Below are 19,831 nucleotides of genomic sequence, written 5' to 3' on the forward strand. Positions count from 1 at the left end.
CACAGAAGAGAACACTCTCGCCGTTAGCTCTAGGCCTTTCTTTCTGACTTATGAAGAAATATTAAAAGAACTAATATGTACAATTTGAGTAAACAGTGACTACGAGGGGATATGCTAATTATGTGCGAGAGTTTGAAAGGTGCACCCACTGAGGAGGACGAGAAGTTATTTAGCCTCGTAGCTGAAAATGGCCAGGAGACACGAAAGCACATTAAGCAAAGGGAGATTTAAACTAAACACCAGATCCCAGAATAAATATAACACTCGGCGACGTGAGCAGGCTTGTGGAAATAGGTTGAGATGTTTAAAATACCAAAATATTAAAATTTGCATTTCAAGTAAACATTTATGCCAGGGCAGAAAATAATAGAAAGGAACAAGAGAAAGGCCCACGTTGTAGCCAGAGGGCTTTATTCTGCCAGAGAATTCACAGCAGGTTAAGTGTCACGCTGTGGCCTGAGAGGTTGAAAGGTAGAGGGAAAAGGCAACAGGACCCTTGGGTTGAGAGCTGCTCGTCAGAGGGATCTGAAAGAATGGAGGGGGAAAGTGCCGAGGGGGACAGATACACAGGGGCAAAGGGAGGGGAGCAAGAGAAATTGAGCACATTTTAGAATTCTGACTCAAGTGAACAACGTGTCCTCGATGCTTTGAACAAAAAACTGCACTTGATCAGATAAAAGGTATATCACGGTGACTGTTTCCACCAGGGGCTCTGTTGGTATCGCCATACTTTTTTTTTTTTTTAAGATTGTATGTATTTATTTGAGAGAGACAGCACCTGAGAGAGAGAGCACAAGCAGGAGGGAGGGGTAGAGGGAGAAGCAGACTCTCTGCCAAGCAGGGAGCCCGATGCGGGGCTCGATCCCAGGACCCTGGGATCATGACCTAAGCTGAAGGCAGACGCTTAACTGACTGAGCCACCCAGGCGCCCTTGTCATGCCTTTTTTTGGAATGATAACTCCATACAGCAAATGCATCCTCAGGACACAGCCAGAGATGCCCTGTCCAGCTTTTCAACAGCACAGGACTCAACATACCCTCTCTTCCCCAGTGAAAACGTGCTCTGTGAGGATCACAACGAGCGGACTGATACAGCAGCTTCTCTTACAGAATTACTGAGCCACCTTTCAATACTTCATTCTCTTAAGCTGTATGACGTCTTGAATCTGACTCTAGTTTCTACTTGTGTTTCTTAGGTTAGTTCAGCTAACTCAACAAACTCATCTCTGCCAAAGCCTATGCAACAGAAAAGCTCCCGTTTCCTCTCAGATCACTGTGGAGTATTAAGAAATGCTCAAGTGAGGTGGGCAGATAATGTGTTGTGGGCAAAGTCTTCTGTGGGTGTAAGAAAAATAGGCTAACAAGAAGTGCCTTGGGGCTCCTGGGTGGCTCAGTCGGTGAAGTGTGGGACTCCTGATTTCAGCTTAGATCACGATCTCAGGGTCGTGGGATGGAGCCCCAAATTGGGTTCTGCGCTGGATGTGGAGCCTGCTTAAACGTTTTTCTCTCCCTTTCCCTCTGCCCCTCCCACTGCTCCTGCTCTCTCTTAATAGTAATAATAATAATTATTATTATATAATAATACATATTATTATATTTATATAATATAAATTATTATGTTTATATTATATAAGTTTATATAATATAAATTCTCATATTTATATTATATAATATTATTATTATTATTAAATTTAATTTAATTAAAAAGAAGTGCCAGGAAGTATGAGTTTAAACTGAAGGATCCAAGGGGTGAAAGAAGAATGACAAGAAGGGCCCAGAGGTGTTGTTTAATATTTTAAATTCTTATCAAGTTTGTTGGGTGGAGAAGACCATCTAGCTTCTCTTACCTGTATTTGTTTTGTAGACTGAGACTCCCCAGCCTACTGAAACAGCTCTGTACATGTGTGCTGGGGAACGAAGCAGTCATCGGAGAGAAGGAGAGCTGTCAAGGGAGAAGCAAAATGATCTTCCTGCCTTGTGGATGGGGCACATAAGAGAAACTCCCCTTCATCTTCAGTGGTATTGAGGGAGATTCTTCCTGGACATGTGGAATTGAAAATTCATCCCATGAGGCTCTGTTTTATTATCTGCTTACCGGAAAAAGTGGGATTAGTAAAACCTATATTAGAGTGTAAGAATCTAGATCCAAAACCCAATAAACACCAATTTATTTTCTCCAGTTCATCTTAATGTTTACCTTCATAGGCGCCATCTTCCCAAACTGGTTGGGCCTTAGTTGAACGGCTAAAAGTCATCTTTCCCTCTCCTGCAACAGGTTTCTATCTTTTAGAAATTCAAAATGCAAGGTAGGGATTCACTGCCCACCATTTCTAGGTATTTTATGTGAATTGAAAAGAATTCAGTGTTATTGGCTATCTCTAAGAAGACTGCCCTTGTTCTGTCTTTCACTGACAGCTCAGGACCTACCCAGGAACGAGGTTGATGGGTGTAGGGCCTGGCAGGGCAGAAATCTTACACCATTCAGAAATTATTGTGAACCCTTCTTTCTTTTTTTTAAAAAATATGTTATTTATTTATTTTGGAGAGATAGAGTACACAAACGGGGAGGGACGGGGGGAAGGGCAGAGGGGTGCTCAGCGTGGAACCTGCTGTGGGGCTCTATCTCATGAACCTGAGATCATGACCTGAGCAGAAACCAAGAGTCAGACACTTAACTAACTTTAGAGACACCCAGGCACCCCATGCTCTTCTTTTACTACAGTCTGCCATTATTCTCAAAATCAGTAATGTTGTCTTACTGTCAATTCCACCTCTGCTCTCCAGATTTTTAAAAAAGATTTTATTTATTTATTTTTGCGAGAGAGAGAGAAAGAGAAAGTGGTGCACAAGGCAGGGGAGGGGCAGAGGGAAAAGCAGGTTCCCCCCTGAGCAGGGATCCCAATTTTGACTCAATCCCAGGACCCCAGGATCATGACCTGAGCTGAAGGCAGATGCTTAACCAACGGAGCCACCCAGGTGGCTGTGAACCCTGGATTTTTTAAATGAGTTTACACTTATTTTGGCCTGTAGTTGTCAACATTGCCATTTGTCTTCAAGGTATTTGCTTTTAGCTACAATATTTTAGCATCACTTAGTTGACATGACTCTCAGTCCACAATTGCAAGTATGAAGGAAGGAATTCTTTTCCCTCCAAGCCCAAATTCTTCCCAGCTCATCCAATACGGTGGACTATTACCCTTCCTAAGATTTCTGTTTTCTTTCCTACTACATTCTACTTCTGTAGCATGTGAGTCAGGTCTGACTGCTTCCCTGAATGTGGAGAAGAAAAAAGGTGAAAACATAGACAGGGGAAAAAAATAATCTTTTATAGATAATCTGCAGCTATTTATGTAATAGACTAATCCTAAAACATTTTCAGTAGAAACGTTCTAGATGATGTGCAAGACTCCACAGCCAGATAATTCTACATAACTACTGCCTTTTATTTTGGGGATTGCATAGTTTCCTCAACACTAGTGATAGTGACAATTGACAGAAGACTTGAAGCTCAGAATAGTGCTGACAGTTGTGTTATAGGATGTTATCAAAGAGGCCCTATGTTCTATTGGGAGCCTAGTTAACAGGCTTGGCTGACATATTTAGACAGTGAATTTGTCTCTGTGCTGACTGTTATGTTGATTTGGCCATTGGGGAATTTCCGGAAAAGGAAAACAGCTTGTGGCATTTGAGCAAAGCTATTAATTGGTACCATTTAGTGCGGGATGACCAAGAGCAAGATTTCTTCACAGGGCAGGACTGTGTCCTTTTGCACCCTGCCCAGCTGCTTCATCCTAACCCAGCAGCAATGGGGTTTTGTAATTTGGTGTAAAGAGAGTTGAATTTAGCTGGAGTTAAAGTCCATAGGCCTTTTTGGCCAAGCTCCTCCCCTGCTCAATCCCCTTTCCTCTTCACCTTCTTTTCCCTCCATTTCTTTTCCTCCCCTCCCACTTCCTATTCCTGCTCTTCCTATCCCCACCCCTGTCCAGGAAGAAAGTCATTTAATCAATTATACTCCACAGGAGAGGAAGTAAACAGGCCTACCTGTCTTGAAATTTCATTACTAAATGGACACATCCAAGTTTGTGGAACTTTCCAAAAAGGACCTCCAGACCCCTAATCCTAACTGATTAAGCCAATGATATTGAGCTCCCTACCACCCACCCCCATGTGCACAGTCTATCACAAAGCACAGCATCAGCAGCATATCTTCATGGATCTGGTTCCCAGCCTGAAAGTCTCAATGATGAAGCAGTTTGACACCGAGCAAGGAAACCGTAACTGCAAGACAGGGTTTTGAACATGACCTTTGTAAACAGAATTCCACATAATTGAGGGAGAAGAGTGAGTTTCTCAAAAGGAAACCGCTTTTCCTAATAACAACTTTGGTTGGAAGCGTGCTTTGCCACATGGTGTAACTGATGGTAACAGAGCTTCAATGGTAGCCCCTCTGAGCCCTTACAACTCTGTGCCCATCTCCCACTGTGTTCTGAGCCATAACCAATGCCTAATGGGTATAGATGCATAAACACTCTAGTTTCTTGACACTCAGTCCGAACAACTTTAAGTGGGACGTGTGTTTCCCCAGAGTTCCCTGACAGATTAAACCAAGTTACCTTCTGTGGGATGTGACCTGTACCCTCTCTTGGCTTCTTTCTCTTCCAGGTCCCATTTTCCTACTCACCTACTGGTTTTTCCTGAGAACACTCCTTCTGTAATCACATTCACCTGACTTTTTGTCTTAGGGTCTGCTTCCGTGGGACCTGACCTCAGACAAATGCATTGTCAAATTATTAAAAAGCCATATGCATTTACCGTTTCTGAAAAGAAAACATAGGTGTTCTACTGTGCATTGGAAACCTAAAAAACAATCACGCAAATCTCTGTTTTTCAGGGAGAGAGTTTGAAGGAGAAGAAGAATATCTGGAGATCCTTGGTATCACCAGGGAGCAGTCAGGCAAATATGAGTGCAAAGCTGCCAATGAAGTCTCCTCGGCGGATGTCAGACAAGTGAAGGTCACTGTGAACTGTGAGTACGGCAAAAGCCAGCAGGTGCTGTGTGCCCAGCGCCCACCTCCACCACGAGCAAGCGCTAAAGATCCCATTAGCAAAAGAACATTGCATTTCAAGCAGATGCTCCTGTAGTGAGGGATGCACATTTATACATTGGACACATCCAAGGGCAGGACTTGGCCTTTGAATTAGATAAATCAACTCTACCGACTCTAAATATAACCCATAATGCATTTAACAATACAGTCTGTCTTCTACTCAGACTACAGAATTAAGAAAACATGATCAGACCGCCCTAGCATTTCTGGCAGTCACTATTTTGGTTTTTGTGGAGAACAAGGTCACGCCACTTTGGAAAAAGAAACAATTCATATCTGCTTCAACTGGAATTTCTCTTATTGCATTGTTTATCAGAAGGCAATACCCCTTGCTCTGCTAGTGAACTAATTGGCCTTGAGAACAAATTCAAGTCACTGTGGTCAGGTATCACGTGTCCCTGATGGCTACCAGGATACCTGATAAATTAGGTTGGTTATCTATTTGTCCCAAAGTATGGGCATTAGAAACGAAGATTTCACTAAGATGCATAGGTAATGGGCATCCTTTGAACTTCGCAGATGAAAGGATCCTTAGATGTAGTTCAAAAGACGGGGGGCGGGGGTGGAGGTGGAGCCATATGATGTATGTCACCCAGCAAAGGAATAAAGAGAATTCGTTTACCCTGTTCAGTTAGGAGTGACTTTTCACATCATTCAAATTCGAGTTCCCACATCACACAATTGTGGCTAGTGACAGGGACAAAGGGACATCCTGACAGTTCTCCCTATGCATTGAGTGCACACACAAAGACATACAGATACATACCCTGCACACCATATATACATCTGTACATATAACACTCATACACGCATGTACACAGGCACACAGAGACACGTGCACAAGCACGTTAACCCGTATTTGAAAATATACTCTAGACCATGAAGAGTTACTTTCCATAATCTTAAGCCCTCCGTGCAGTTACCTGTGTACCAGCAAGTCTGTATAAAGTCCCTGTCACGGTAGATAGAATTGATTCCATTTTAGGGTTTGAGACCCTGAAGCCCAAGGAAGTAAAATTGCTTTTCCAATGTGGAAGCAAATATCAGAAAAGGGATTCAGGCTCTGGCCCGTTTGATTCTAAAGCCCATGTTCTCAGGAGGAAGAGGACGAGAAGGCGTTTTCAATCCTTCGTTCCTACTATGTGCAGCACTGCACTAACGGAATTACATTTAACTCTCACGGTAAACTCATGAGATAAACATCATTAGTTCGACTTTACAGATTTGGAAAATGAGGCATAGAGAGCTGAGGAAACTTTGACCTGGTCGATGCCGGGCTACACCATTTCCCATTGCCCTGCTTTAGCCTTGTGGCCTTCTGAGACGGACAGTGAAGTCTCCTTCACCCCATACCTAGAAGAATCCAGCACATAGGACTCTGCCGTACACACTTATGGCAATCATTTCCAAGAAGCAAGGGGTACATTTGATGAGCTCTGAAGTGCTTTTATCCTGTAGCTGTCTGCGATTTTCTTTTTTAGTAATAGAGTTTTGAAATGCCAGTATTACTATTCTTTTTCAGTGCTGGGTGTGTTTCAAAGACACATTAATGATCTCAATGTTATAAAATGCTTTAGGACCTTTTTTTCACATGAAAGGCGATTTCTCTGGGTGTTTATCTAAGTTTATAATTAGGTTAGTTAGGTTCTTTTATGTACACACAGCCATGCCATCATCGTCCACCTCTTCTCTGACTTTTAGAGTTCAGATTTCATTTTCTCTTAATTGACCTTCATCTTAATTAGATTTCTGAAAGTCCAATCATGGAGTACATAGAAAATATTTATGCTTCCATTGTGTGAAACATCAAAGTGGTCTGCATTGCAGATGGTTCCCAAGATCAAAGCCAGCCGCCTGGGCCCTATTATTATTAGCGCAATTAGTCTGACATTGCTCCTTCTTGACTGTCCCCATAGTGTAACTTAGAGCAGAAGAAAATACTGATAATTTTTAAGAAAAGGCTTCTATGAAGATGTGAGCTTTTCCTAGTGATGAATAAACCACGGAAGAGATAGACAGAACCTCAAGATTCTGAAAAGATATCTAATAACAAATTACATGGAGTTTTATAATGAGCTTAGTTAAACATACAGAATGTATGTCCTAACCAGCAGGACCTAGCACATACCTAACCTTATAAAAATTGCTCAGTGAATGTTGACTGGTATGAGTAGGTAAAAATGAGTAGGTAAAAAACTCACAGGTAGAGTCTCCCCTCTTAACATTTCTCCAAACTTCGTAAATGAGATCAGTCACAAATCAGGAAATATATTCTAATATTAGTTTCCTTGGTAATCACTTTTTTTTACCAATACTTCGTAAGCTGTGTTTATATTACATTAAAACAACCAGCCATTGTACCTGTTGTACTGTTCATACACTTTGTCCTATTTAAATGTAGTTGTATTAAGTAGATGACATCTCCAGGATTGAATTACAGAACCAGGTCTGGCTAGCAAAACTTGTTCCTACCAAGAAATATCCAGTATTACCTGCACCACTTCATCTAAGCCTACGTACTGTGAAAGTGTCCCATTATTTAAACTGATTCCTCTTCCTTTTCAAAACACAGGGTTTGGAATTAGTTCGGGGGATCAGGATGGCTAAGATAAATAATGGCTAAATAGCTTATTGTAATGAAACAGACCCTGAGTACCACTGAAAAAACATCCCAATGCTGGTAATTTTCTCCTACGAGCATTTCATTGATTCATTTACTCAGTTGCCAAGAGATATTTGTTGCAGGACACTGAGAAGCTAGAGCAGTGAATGTAAGATGTAGACACAACAGTTACTCCTGTTTACCTCCTAAACTGGATTCTGCAGTCTCTCCTTTTTACTTCTCTTGGCTAATCCTTCTCCACAGTTGGTCTATAGCATTGCATCTAGCCATGTGACATGCAAAATCTATTTTCTAAGTAGTGAGAAGTCCTGGAGTTTACAGAAGCTAAATTATTGACCTGAAATCTCTTCAACTAAATAAGCTTATTACCAGTACACTAGATAGGACTTCTGGTTTCTTGTATCTTACTTACAGTGCAGCTGCTCATTTCTTCCAGATACAATCCCTAGGGACAACTGTCCTTTTCTTACAGATTCCCCCAATTTCAGTTCTCACGGTGCATTAAAAGTAGCTGCTTATGGGTTTACCTCATCCTACTGCCCAGTATCCTGAGGATAATATCAAGTGCATAGTCAATGGTCAATGAATGCGGACTGTTAAGTTTATTCGAATTCTTCTTATACTGAACTCTTTTCCTATTTCTGCAGAAATACTCCTCCAAAGCTGCCCCCAACTCTCAAGCCTTTCCTCCACCCCATTTACCAGCTAATATTCCTACTTTCCATCTTCTCATAACGATGTCCCCAACTAGGTTCACACTACCGTGCTCTAACTTCTTTTCCCTCTACTTGTCTCCCTTTAAACTCAGCTCTGCCTCCACGTTGGAGTCCAGAGCTAACCAACCCAGCACAGGGGGACGTGGACACTGGCATTTCTAAAGCTCACCCTTACATTTGATAGCCATTTATTAGAGGAGGCAGAGGTTACTTATCATAGAATCTACAATTGGGACTGGAGACATCCACTGTCTCCAGATAATATATATGCATCTTAACTGAACTCTTCAAAGCTTTGATTCAAAAATCACTTGATGGTGAGACTTCAGGAAAATAACTGCTCATTATGCAACCAGACTGGCTACTTTCTCTGGATATTCGTAGCCACAGCTACACATTCTCCATGCCAACCTTTAGTTTATTCTTTTATTTGGCACGGTTTCAGTAGAGACGTGTCCTAATGCTTAGGACTCTATTAGGGTACCTTTAGAGGAAATATTCAGTAGGAATCCAGAGTATTGCAAACTTCTACCATAACTTTGCAATGTGAACAAGAACCATAATTTTCTGAATTCCTTCAGAGTACCGAAACTGTGCTAGACGTTTTGGTGATTCACTGCAGTCATCACATTGACAGTGGCTAACCAAGGAGGATGGTGTATTGGGCCTGAGTTGCCCCAGCGAGGAGGTATTTACTTTATCACTGACATTATTAAGTATGTTTAGTTTAGTATTGCTGGGACATGGGGATTAAAAAAAAACATTAAAACATGGTGAGTTAGTTCTATTATTGTATCTAAATTCTCTAGAGATAGTACCTTTCTTATTGCCTCCAATCTCTGCCCTTCCCCCATTGGTCCACCATTACATACTAGCCCTGAAAGATAATCAAATCATCCCTCTGCAGAGAGGACAAAAACAGAGCTCAGAGAATATAAGCATTCTTGGCCATAAAATCAAAGAACTTGTGAGTGGTAGCTAGAATTGGGATTCTAACCCAGTTGTAACTCCAAAGCCCTCTTTCCTTCCAAAACACCATGTGAATAATAGTAATACAAATAATAAATACAAAAAATAATAATAGTAATAAAAGTAATCACCTCAGGTGTTACATGTGCTCTCATATACATTTCATTTGATCTTTACATCAAACCTATGAGACAGATCACAGGGGTCATCCTCCCCATGCATAGATGGGGGGCCCCAGGAGGTCAACATGTCACCCCTAGGAGATGAAAACCTTAGTGGCACAGGCAGAAATTGATCCCTCAACTCCTGAATTCTAATGTGGATTTATACCCCCTATGTCACTGGATGCTGTGCCCTTTTTGGTACCCTTTAATAGCACAAATAGAACATTTACCTTTTAAGCTACCAACATGTTCCCCTAAATGGTATTTTTCTCTATTAGGAATTCATTTCTCTTTAAAGGAACTCATTCAAATGGAAGCCCAGAGAGGTTCAGAGCATGGGCTTCAAACATGGGTTCAGATCTAGACTCCATCAAATGCTGGCTATGTGAATTTGGACAAGTTATTAACCCTCCGTAGATTTGTCTTCTCATTCATAAACTAGGGTTAATAAGCCTTATCTCTGACAGCTATTATTTGGATGAAAAAAATACCTAAAGCCTAGTAGAGTGCTGATACATGGTCAATGTCCACAAATTGAGACCTTTATTAAGAATTTTGTTCTTTTATATTATTATTCCAAAAAATCAGGATGATTAAATGAATGATATTCTGTTTGCTAGGCCACGGTCATTGTTATCCTATTCATTCTAATTGAAAAACTCTTGTTATTGGTGATATAAGAAGAAGAAAGTCCTTATTAATATTTTTAGAACCCAGAATTTTGAAGTAATGAATACTGGAAGAGTCCTTTGAAAATTGTAGGCTATTCCAAAGTCACATAAAGAATAACAATGAACTCTGTGCCGCATTTTTATTAAGCCACATTTTTATTATAACGATATTTTGAGCATGGACATCTATTATTCTAACTATACTAGGCATGCTGCAATGTGATTTGTAATAATTTTTCTTAGCCTCACCTATACAAAATTCATTACAAATGAATTTTGAAATGTTCATTCCAATAAGCCATGAGTGAACAGACCTGCACCATTGTGTCATCTGAGAAATATTAGGAACAATGACTTCTTTGTACATTTATCATTATCTGCGAGTTTACCTTGGTAGGAGAAACTTCCTAGATTTTCAAGGAGAGAAGCAAGTGTTTGGCCTTTGTAATTGACCAGTGTCATCCTATCCCCAAATTAATGCACCTAAAAGTGTTCAGCCCTAATTCGCTGTCACTCTTCCCATACTGGCATCTCTGAGGAGCTAATAAATAACTTACTACATAGTTATTCAGGTTCTAAACAAATGGAGAAGTAAGTAAAGGAGATGTATGGGAGGCCCAGTTGCCCCCATTATTAGAGATGAAGATGGTTAGAGATAGTACTTAGTGTGGGTGACTTATCTCCTCAAGCATGGCAGCCCTGGAATGGGGCAGGCCTACTCACCGGAGAGCAGGAAGGAGAGAGCCCGAGTAAGACTTTAGTGTGGAGAAGCAGAGGAGAACCCATGTTCCCTGCCAGAAGGTTGGTCCCAAAAGGAAGCAAGGAAAGAGATTAGCCAAAAAAAACCTCATTTATTCTTCCCACATTTTTCAGTCAAAATCATTCTTTCCTTGTGGGTCTCTGAGCAAGGAGGTATACTAAATAAGCTCCCACCACATAGAAGGAAACATCCAGAGTAAGGAAGAACTCTCCCACAAAACTGTACAGGCGGGACCTGCATCCCTGGTCCCATGGTGGAGGGACTGGACACCCTGTACCATGGCATTATTATGTTTTTTTTTTTTTAAAGATTTTATTTATTTATTTGACAGAGATAGAGACAGCCAGCGAGAGAGGGAACACAGGCAGGGGGAGTGGCAGAGGAAGAAGCAGGCTCCCAGCAGAGGAGCCTGATGTGGGGCTCGATCCCATAACGCCGGGATCACGCCCTGAGCCGAAGGCAGGCGCTTAACCGCTGTGCCACCCAGGCGCCCCATGGCATTATTATGTTGAGGTGCCACAGCCATGAGTTCCAGAAGTGGAGGTGATGGAAAGTGTGGAATCGGACCCAGGTTAGGGCTGGCTTGGCAAAAAGGTAGTCATCATTAAGGGTTTGTCACTCATAACCATGTGGCTCCAGAAACTCACAAACACTGGTTAAAACTCATTTTAAAAACTGAGAAATTAAACAAGTCAATAGAATCACAAGCAAGATTATCTCTCTGGCCAGCATGCTACAAATTGTGGAGTCATTGGCAGCTTCAGAATCGACTACAGTGAAGAGGTGAGGATGGGAAACTAGTATTTGTTCATGGTCATCATTTCTCTTCTTATGTATCTTTTCACAGTGGATGGTGTCACTTAGATGCCAAACCCAGAAACTTGGGTGTTACCTTTGACACTCCTCCTTTTTTCCCTCATCCTTCACATCTATTCTTGCCAATTCTGAGGCTTCATATCTGTCCATTTCAATTCTGTCCCTTCCCTTCCATCCCCTTTATCACAAACCTAGCGCAGGCTATTTTGGGTTTCTTCAGTACTCTCAAAGTGGACATCCCTTCCTCTGGTTCCAGCATTTTATAGATGACGAAGGTGAGGTGATGTGACCCTAGACAAAGCACTATCTTCTGTAATGAGGAAGGACAGTGAGGTATAGAGCCTGGATTTGAGCTCATGTCTATCAAACTTTAAATCCAAACACTTAACCTCTGTTCAGTGCTCCATCTCTATACAGACGCGTCCCCCACCAACACCACAACCACCAATTATTCCATTAACTTTGAAACTAATGTGCTCTAATGATCCATATAGCAAATCACCAAATGAAAGAATTTTAAGTGGAATCTTGGTGATCATTTTAAGCTAACTTGTTATTTTGAAAGAAAAGAAAGAAAAAGATCAAACTAGTGCAGCCAGTTGAGCAGGCCGTAGTTCTAGGTAAGAGAGGAGTCAAAATCAGACCTCAGGTTTCCTGTTTCTGTTAACCCTAACTTCTAACTCATGGAACAGATAAACAAGTTATAATTTTGAAAGTTAGTAATTTAAGGGTTAAATGAGTTATGGGTATGAACATACACTTGGGTCATAATGATACCAACTGCCCATTTGTGAAGGATGGGCAGTTTTGACTAGAATTGTTTGTTTGGGTTTTTTTTTTTGTTTTTTTGTTTTTTAAAGCTGGAAGGGATACTAGAGGTCATTAAAGTGTAGTCCCGTCACTTTATAGGTAAGAAAACCAAGGCTCAGTATGATAAATTATGTGATGGGAGGTCCACACAACCAAACTGAAATTAAATTCCAGGACTCCTAGTTTCTTTTTTTTTTTTTTAAAGATTTTATTTATTTATTTGACAGAGATAGAGACAGCCAGCGAGAGAGGGAACACAAGCAGGGGGAGTGGGAGAGGAAGAAGCAGGCTCCTAGCGGAGGAGCCTGATGTGGGGCTCGATCCCAGAACGCCGGGATCACGCCCTGAGCCGAAGGCAGACGCTTAACCGCTGTGCCACCCAGGCGCCCCAGGACTCCTAGTTTCTAATCCAGGGCTCTTTCCACTCATCTGGCTGCTTTTTTGTGTCTATACAAAAATGAGTAGATAGGTCTAAAATAAAACAGCCACCTCCACCACCCGCTTTGGCATATCTGTCTACACACGGGCTGGTGATGCTGATCCAAACGTGCTTTAACTCCTCCTCTCTCTGGCAGTGATTTCAAGATGTCCAAACTGATGTGAAAATGAAATGGGAGAGAAAACTGCAGACTAACTTCATGGTTTTGTGCATCATTTTAAGCTACGAAGATCAGAGTCTTCTATAGGCAGGCAACTTGGAAAATAGTTTTGAATATGAAGACAAAAATCAAAAATGAGTGAGCCGAACCAAGTGCTGAGGAGTAGAGATTTAACTGAATCTTGTGTCCTAGAGTTGACTTTGCTAATTTGCTAAATAAGCTTTCTCCTCTACAAAATCTAAACAGATTGTTTGGGTCTATTTTTGACTTATGCACAGAGCCAACCTGCCATTTTCTGGCAAATGGCCTTTGGGTGGAAACGTCTTTTTCTCCTTGAAGGTCCATAACCTGTACAAATACAGCATCATCAAGCCAGGAGCTTGAGTCTACCATCCCGGCTCACTCATGTGGACCCATAACGCGTGTTGCACCCTCTGTAGGATTGTTTGAAAGAATCATGGCAAATTAGAATATCACATGTGTTTCTGAGCTCATTCGAAGCCTGCTACAGCTTCGCAGGCCCAGTTCTAAGCAGAACATATCGAATGAACAACTGCCAATGAGCACAGAAAACTGACAGGCCAGGGAGGCTTCACTGCGGCAGGCAGACTTGCACTGCCCACTCACACACAAAAGCACAAGTTACTTAGGTCATAGCAATAAAGGAACACTTAGGAGAAAAAAGGTAAGCATCTAACACTAGTTTGTTTGTTTTTTCTGAATTCCTGCAACAATATCAGGCTGAGCTTATGTTGGGAGAACTTGAATCCTCTTATCACTTTCACCAGACTTCTTACTACCATCTCAAACTATAACAATAATGATGATAATATGGATGATGAAAAGAAAAATGTTCAAATGAGACATTTAAAATCCCAAGTCCTTTAGTATCACCACTTAATTTATGAAAAGAAAACACTATGTAAATATTATAATCTATGGTTAAAATAATCGATGGTCTATTGGAGTAGGGAAAATGAAATCCTAGATTCCATTGCCATAAAACTCTGTTAAGTGTCCCATTTAAATAAAGCAAGTCTACAGTTTCATTAATCATCTCTTATTTTTATTTCATTTTCTAGTGATCAGTGCCATTCAGCTGATCACAAAATTCATGTAAATGAGGCTTGAAGACTATTCCTTTCGTGCAGCTCTCCAGTCAGATAGTCCTTTCTGAGTGCATGGAAATTCTGCAGCACCCTCTGACTCTCCCGTCAATCTGTGCCTGTCTTTTCTACAGATCCTCCCACTATCACAGAATCCAAGAGCAACGAAGCCACCACAGGGCGGAAAGCTTCACTCAAGTGTGAGGCCTCGGCAGTGCCTGCGCCTGACTTTGAGTGGTACCGGGATGACACCAGGTATGTGTCAAGTGTGCCGGGCCCCCTTTGCTCTACTAGGTGGTCCTGGGGACAGAACCAAGCCCTGCTGTCATGATGTGGGTTTACACTATTCAACTCTTTGTTTTCTAAATCTCTTTCTCAAGTGCTTTGGGGCCTGTAGCTCTTAACCCAAAGCCCCAAAGCATTCAGGTTACATGCAAAGAGGGAGGGAGTTGGCTTAATGGGTAGTTTCCACCAGCATGTCTTTCTTGCCGGTAGCAGAAACCAAAGCCCGATGAAACTCACCCATTCCTGAGTCTTCTCTGTCAATGGACATTGATTCTGATGATGTGGGGCTGCATGATTCAAATGAGGAATTGAGCAGGAACCACAAGCTCTAACTACTACATTTCTTTCCATGTCCTCCAATATCACGATGAAAAAAGGATTATTGCACCAAGTCTTCATGAGTGTCTTTTTACTCTTCTGTTTTTGAACTTGTAGGATAAACAGTGCTAATGGCCTTGAGATTAAGAGCACGGAGGGCCAGTCCTCCCTGACGGTGACCAACGTCACTGAGGAACACTATGGCAACTATACCTGCGTGGCTGCCAACAATCTGGGGGTCACCAATGCCAGCCTAGTCCTTTTCAGTAAGTATGCCAAAGCAGGGCCTGGCTCGGGGGAACTAAGTCAACTGAGTTCTCCAGTGGAAAACTTGAAAATCACTCCCTTACCTTATCATCTACCTACCTACTAAAGGTAAAGTTACACCAAAAATAGGAAGATAGTCACTGAAACAAGAACATAGGCCCTCAATCCCTATGCATAAGGCAGGATTTATAAATGAAGTAAACTCTCGATTTCCCGGCTTACTTTTGCTAACTACCTTTTTGTGTTTTTTTGTTGTTGCTGGGTTGTTTTTTCATTTTTGTTTTTTGTTTCATTTTGGGTTTTTTTTCCCTGGTTGATTTAACTGTAAGAATATTCAAACAACAGAAATCTCTTTAGGAACAGAGGTGATGTAAGATCCTGGAAAATGGATGGCAGTTTAAAAATGGCCCTAGTGAGAGTGATTGAGGAAGAAAAGTTTCATGAGGATGGATAAGGTGCTGGGAGAAGGGAGAGGCTGGGAAAAGAAAGTGTATTTTTAACAACACAAGAGAAACGGTGGAGTGAATGATTAAAACATGATAGAAAATCTGAAGGAGGAAAAATGGTTGCAGAAAGGTTTCCATATGACAGCAGGAAACATTACTTATCTGACATATTTTTGGAAGAGATAAAATGGTAGGAGAGAGGAGCTTTTCCAAAGACCAGAGAAGATCCTAAGGCAGACTGAGGAGGCCTCGGTTGTTCTAGCTTCCTGGTGTTAATAGGAGAGCCCATCTCAGAGCCTGGCTCTGTAGCAGCTATTATGGTCAGCTCTCTGACCCCCTGCCTTGCTGGCCCTGAGGCTATGAGCGTAGACACAAATGCCCTCTGGGAAACAGAAGTATGACAGGTAAAATTAGGAGAAGATGATATATTTGGAATAGGAAAGCAAGTCTACAGTTTCATTAATCATCTCTTATTTTTATGTAGTTTTCTATTGATCAGTCCTGTTCAGCTGATCCCAAAACTCGGAATAAGAAAATGGAATTTGGAATAGGAAAACGTTGAACAGAATAAGTAAAACAAACAAAAGAGTTAGCACATGCTGAGCCAGAAAGTTCATTTGGACCAAAAGAGAAAGTCCAAAACCTTTACTCTTATTATTTTGAAATAACAAGCCACTAGGAATTTTTTTCTGCACATGTTCAGTTGGAAAAGCTAGAAATACTATGATGACCAGGAGAGATGTCTCCATCTTGCTTTATCCGATTTAGATGAGCCTACAAGAAAAAATATATATTTTTTTTTTAGGAGAAAAATCAATTTAAGTGAGAGTTCTCTAGAGATGCAGTATTAAAGCCATTTTATAACTGCTCAAGATCCAGCTCTGCTTATAAAAAACAACCACCACAAACTATTCCAAATTTGGCCTTCAGTTTCTCATCCATAACTCCCATTGACTTCAACCTATAACAGTTTGAAGGGATACAGTCATACAAATGCTTGAAGTTTAAAATTCATATGAATTTTAATATGAAGTTTAAAATTCATATCCCTGTTTACTTGTCTCCAAAGACCAAACATCAGTGTTCTCTACTTCAGCTGGAGACACCAATATCTCAAGACACTTGAGAAGGTATTTATTAAGAAATGTAGTTACTTGTTTCATTCTTGACATCAGGGATTCCGTAAGTGGGGGAAAACAGCCTCAACTCTAAATTTGAGATTCTGACATATCTAAAAACAACATACACTTAATAAGAGGTTCTATAGGAACAATAAGAGGTTTTATAGAAAAAAGTGGGACCATTGGGTTAGAGAAAGTGAGCCACTATAATTTGCATTAAAGTATCATTTTTTTGTATCCCTCCTAGAAGTGTGCTAATATATTTCAAATAATAAAGAAAATGACACCTATAGACTGAGAGATGAAGATGAAGGAGGATGGAAGGGTGGAATACTTGAGAAGGAGAAAGCAAGGGTGGGCTAGGTCAAAGATAGTGGAAATACTGCTAGAGTTGTGGTGGTGGTGAAGGCAATTGCCCTATTCATAAAAGTTCCCTTTAAGGACCCCCCACAGTAAAATTAAGAAATGCCAAGAATCTTACAAAATTTCTGTTTGTAAGCTGAGAATCACAGACTTGGGCAGGTGTATCATAATTGTATTGTCCCAATGACTTCACAGAAGTCACCTGCAATTATGCACTTGAGAAGTGCACAGCGCCATGATTAATGGTGCGCCATTTCCCCGTGGGTCCACACTGCCCTCTGCAGAACAGCCCTCCCAGGCACCCGCTCTGCATTTGGCAGCATGTGCATCAGCATTGGGTTTGGAACTGGTTTCCCACCTTATGGGGAAGTTTAGGAGGCATCACGATGAAAATTAGTGGAACTACTGCCCTCTTTCTTAGACCCAAGACCTAAATATGGACATTTTTAATGGAGAAGCTGTGCTTCTTACCTCACAGGAAGGGCACTTCCACCATGCCCACCCCACTGTGACCATTTAGGTTTAGGAGACCCCTTGTTACAGCCATCATAGCTGAATCCTTGGGAATACAGCTCTATGGAACCCTATTTCACACAGGCAAGAGAGAAAGAGAGAAGGAAAGGGAGGGAGGTGGTGGGGAAAGAGAAAGGGAAGAGAAGGGGGGGTGGAAAGGAAGTATCTGTGTGAACAGATTGCCCATTACTTGGACCCCAAGTAGCTGGGTTGAATGGGAAGAAGGAAGACACTGCTGGTGGTGGTACTTTTCCACAGAACAGGGTCAGGAGGGGAGAGACGCTTGGGAGGGGCGGCTGCAGCAGCCCTGATAGAGAGCACTGTGTGGGCAGCGGGGTGCCGTGCTGACCCAGCCGGTCCAGAGCAGACGAGGCAGCTGGTGAGCTGTTGCCAGCCGGAAAGAGGAAGCAAGGAGAACTGGAGAGCCAGAGCCCCTGAAGAGTTCGCAATTCTCCGTCTTCGCTGGGGTGTCAGCACATTTTCAGTGTCCACCTCAGTGACATGTGCTGACTTTTTACACAGTGTCAGTTTGCGGTCACTGATTCATCTTGTCCTCCTCCACATACATACATATATACACATCTCCACTCTCTGTTCAAATACTGATCTCCAAAGGGGTCAAAGTAATTAAATGAAAGTGCAAGAATACACTGTATTCATAGTAATTTTTTCCTAAGCCAATGGAAGCACTCCTTTCTCATTTGTCTCCTTCTCCACACATTCCAGCATTGTCTGTCAAGAATCGGTACTACCTCAGGCTATAGTATATCCAAGTTTATATATTTTTCTCCATCTTGGGAAACGCATTACATTGGGCTATTTTTCTGAACACATTAACGCAATGGTACAGTGTGTACAGGCAAAGATTCGGCTCCATAGTCCTTGTCAGCTGTGGAGATACGCACCACATGGAGGAAGATTTCTGTGGATGCCAGGAGAAGGTCCGTCCTCAGCATATGGAACATCACAGATTCTGTGTTTGCACACTGATGACTACAGTGCACCCACAAAGGAAACCTATCTTGTTTCCATGCTTATGCTGAGTTACTTTTAAAACAATGGATAGGGAGGCAGGATAGGGTGATGATTTTAATGTGGTCACTTCTGACCAAGTGAATTCTTACAAGGGCCTCTGCACATGTACTAAACACTTACCATACATGATCTCATTTCATTGTCTAGACAACCCTAGTAGGGACTCCTACTTCTCCATTATACAAAGAGGTTAAGTAACTAGAGCAAGTAAGTAAAGCTGCTGGGATTTAAACTGGGGTAATCTGTTTCCAGAATCCAGGCTCTGGATCAATAAGTTATCTAGGTTTGTGCATGTGGAGAAAATGTTAGGAAATGTATCTTTTGTTGTTTGGCAGTGAGGAGACATATAATTTCTTTCTCCTTTCTTCACTTAGTGAGGTCTTTCCAGGACTAAAGACTGTTCTATCCCTGCCCACCTGAGACACTGTGTCTGCCACCTCCCATTTCCATTTCCATTAACCCCCACCAACAAAGGTCCACTGGATTAGTTAGATCTTTGATTTATCTTTGGCACATTGAGATTCCTAACTAATATTCCAGCCTAGTGATCAGTGCTTGACCCCAGGAGGGGAATATCCCCACATGTTAAAGGACACTCCCCTAATCAGTTACCTTCCGCTTTAGAGCAATGTGTGGGTTGGGAAGGCATTTTGAAGCTATTAAGTACAAAAACATAAACATTCAAAGAAATCTACACTGAGCCATACCACATCAGTATGTAGGAGGTTTTCAAATTTTCTTTTTAATTTTAGAAGATCATTAACTTGTAAACCTATACTTGATTAAATTTCAAGTATTACCCAAGCAACCCAGTGCTGGAGAGAGCCCTTAAAATGAGGGCCTCCCCCACTTGTTTAGAAACCGTTTTAAGTTATTACCTTGGGAGCTCAGGGTTTAAATAGACACCACTTGATGATGCTAGTTAAGACTTGGCAAACCTCTCTACCAGCTACTTCTGGATGCCACATAATTAAACAGTGTGAGCGGCTATTGGAACACTACCCACATGTAGTTTGGAAGACTGGCTGCAAACTTTTTACAAGGGCTCTCTGTGGCTACAATAAGAAATAGGTGGGCATTGGGACTTGATTTCATTTCAAGCATGGGTGTGGAATATGCTGACTTCCAGAAAGTTTACAGA

At 41.6% G+C, this 19,831-nt stretch overlaps 1 protein-coding gene across 3 annotated transcripts in view; it reads left to right on the top strand.

The window, feature by feature from the left end:
• LSAMP (limbic system associated membrane protein) overlaps positions 1-19,831 on the top strand; it is a 629,681-nt gene that overhangs the window by 579,956 nt on the left and 29,894 nt on the right. For all 3 annotated transcript variants that reach the window (XM_026493778.4, XM_026493751.4, XM_044382283.3), the window contains exons 4-6: positions 4,892-5,026; positions 14,477-14,597; positions 15,063-15,211. In XM_026493778.4, the coding sequence (XP_026349563.1) occupies positions 4,892-5,026; positions 14,477-14,597; positions 15,063-15,211 (405 nt within the window). The remainder of the gene's footprint in view (positions 1-4,891; positions 5,027-14,476; positions 14,598-15,062; positions 15,212-19,831) is intronic.

Source organism: Ursus arctos, unplaced genomic scaffold (assembly GCF_023065955.2).
Source record: "Ursus arctos isolate Adak ecotype North America unplaced genomic scaffold, UrsArc2.0 scaffold_4, whole genome shotgun sequence".
Lineage (NCBI taxonomy): Eukaryota > Metazoa > Chordata > Mammalia > Carnivora > Ursidae > Ursus > Ursus arctos.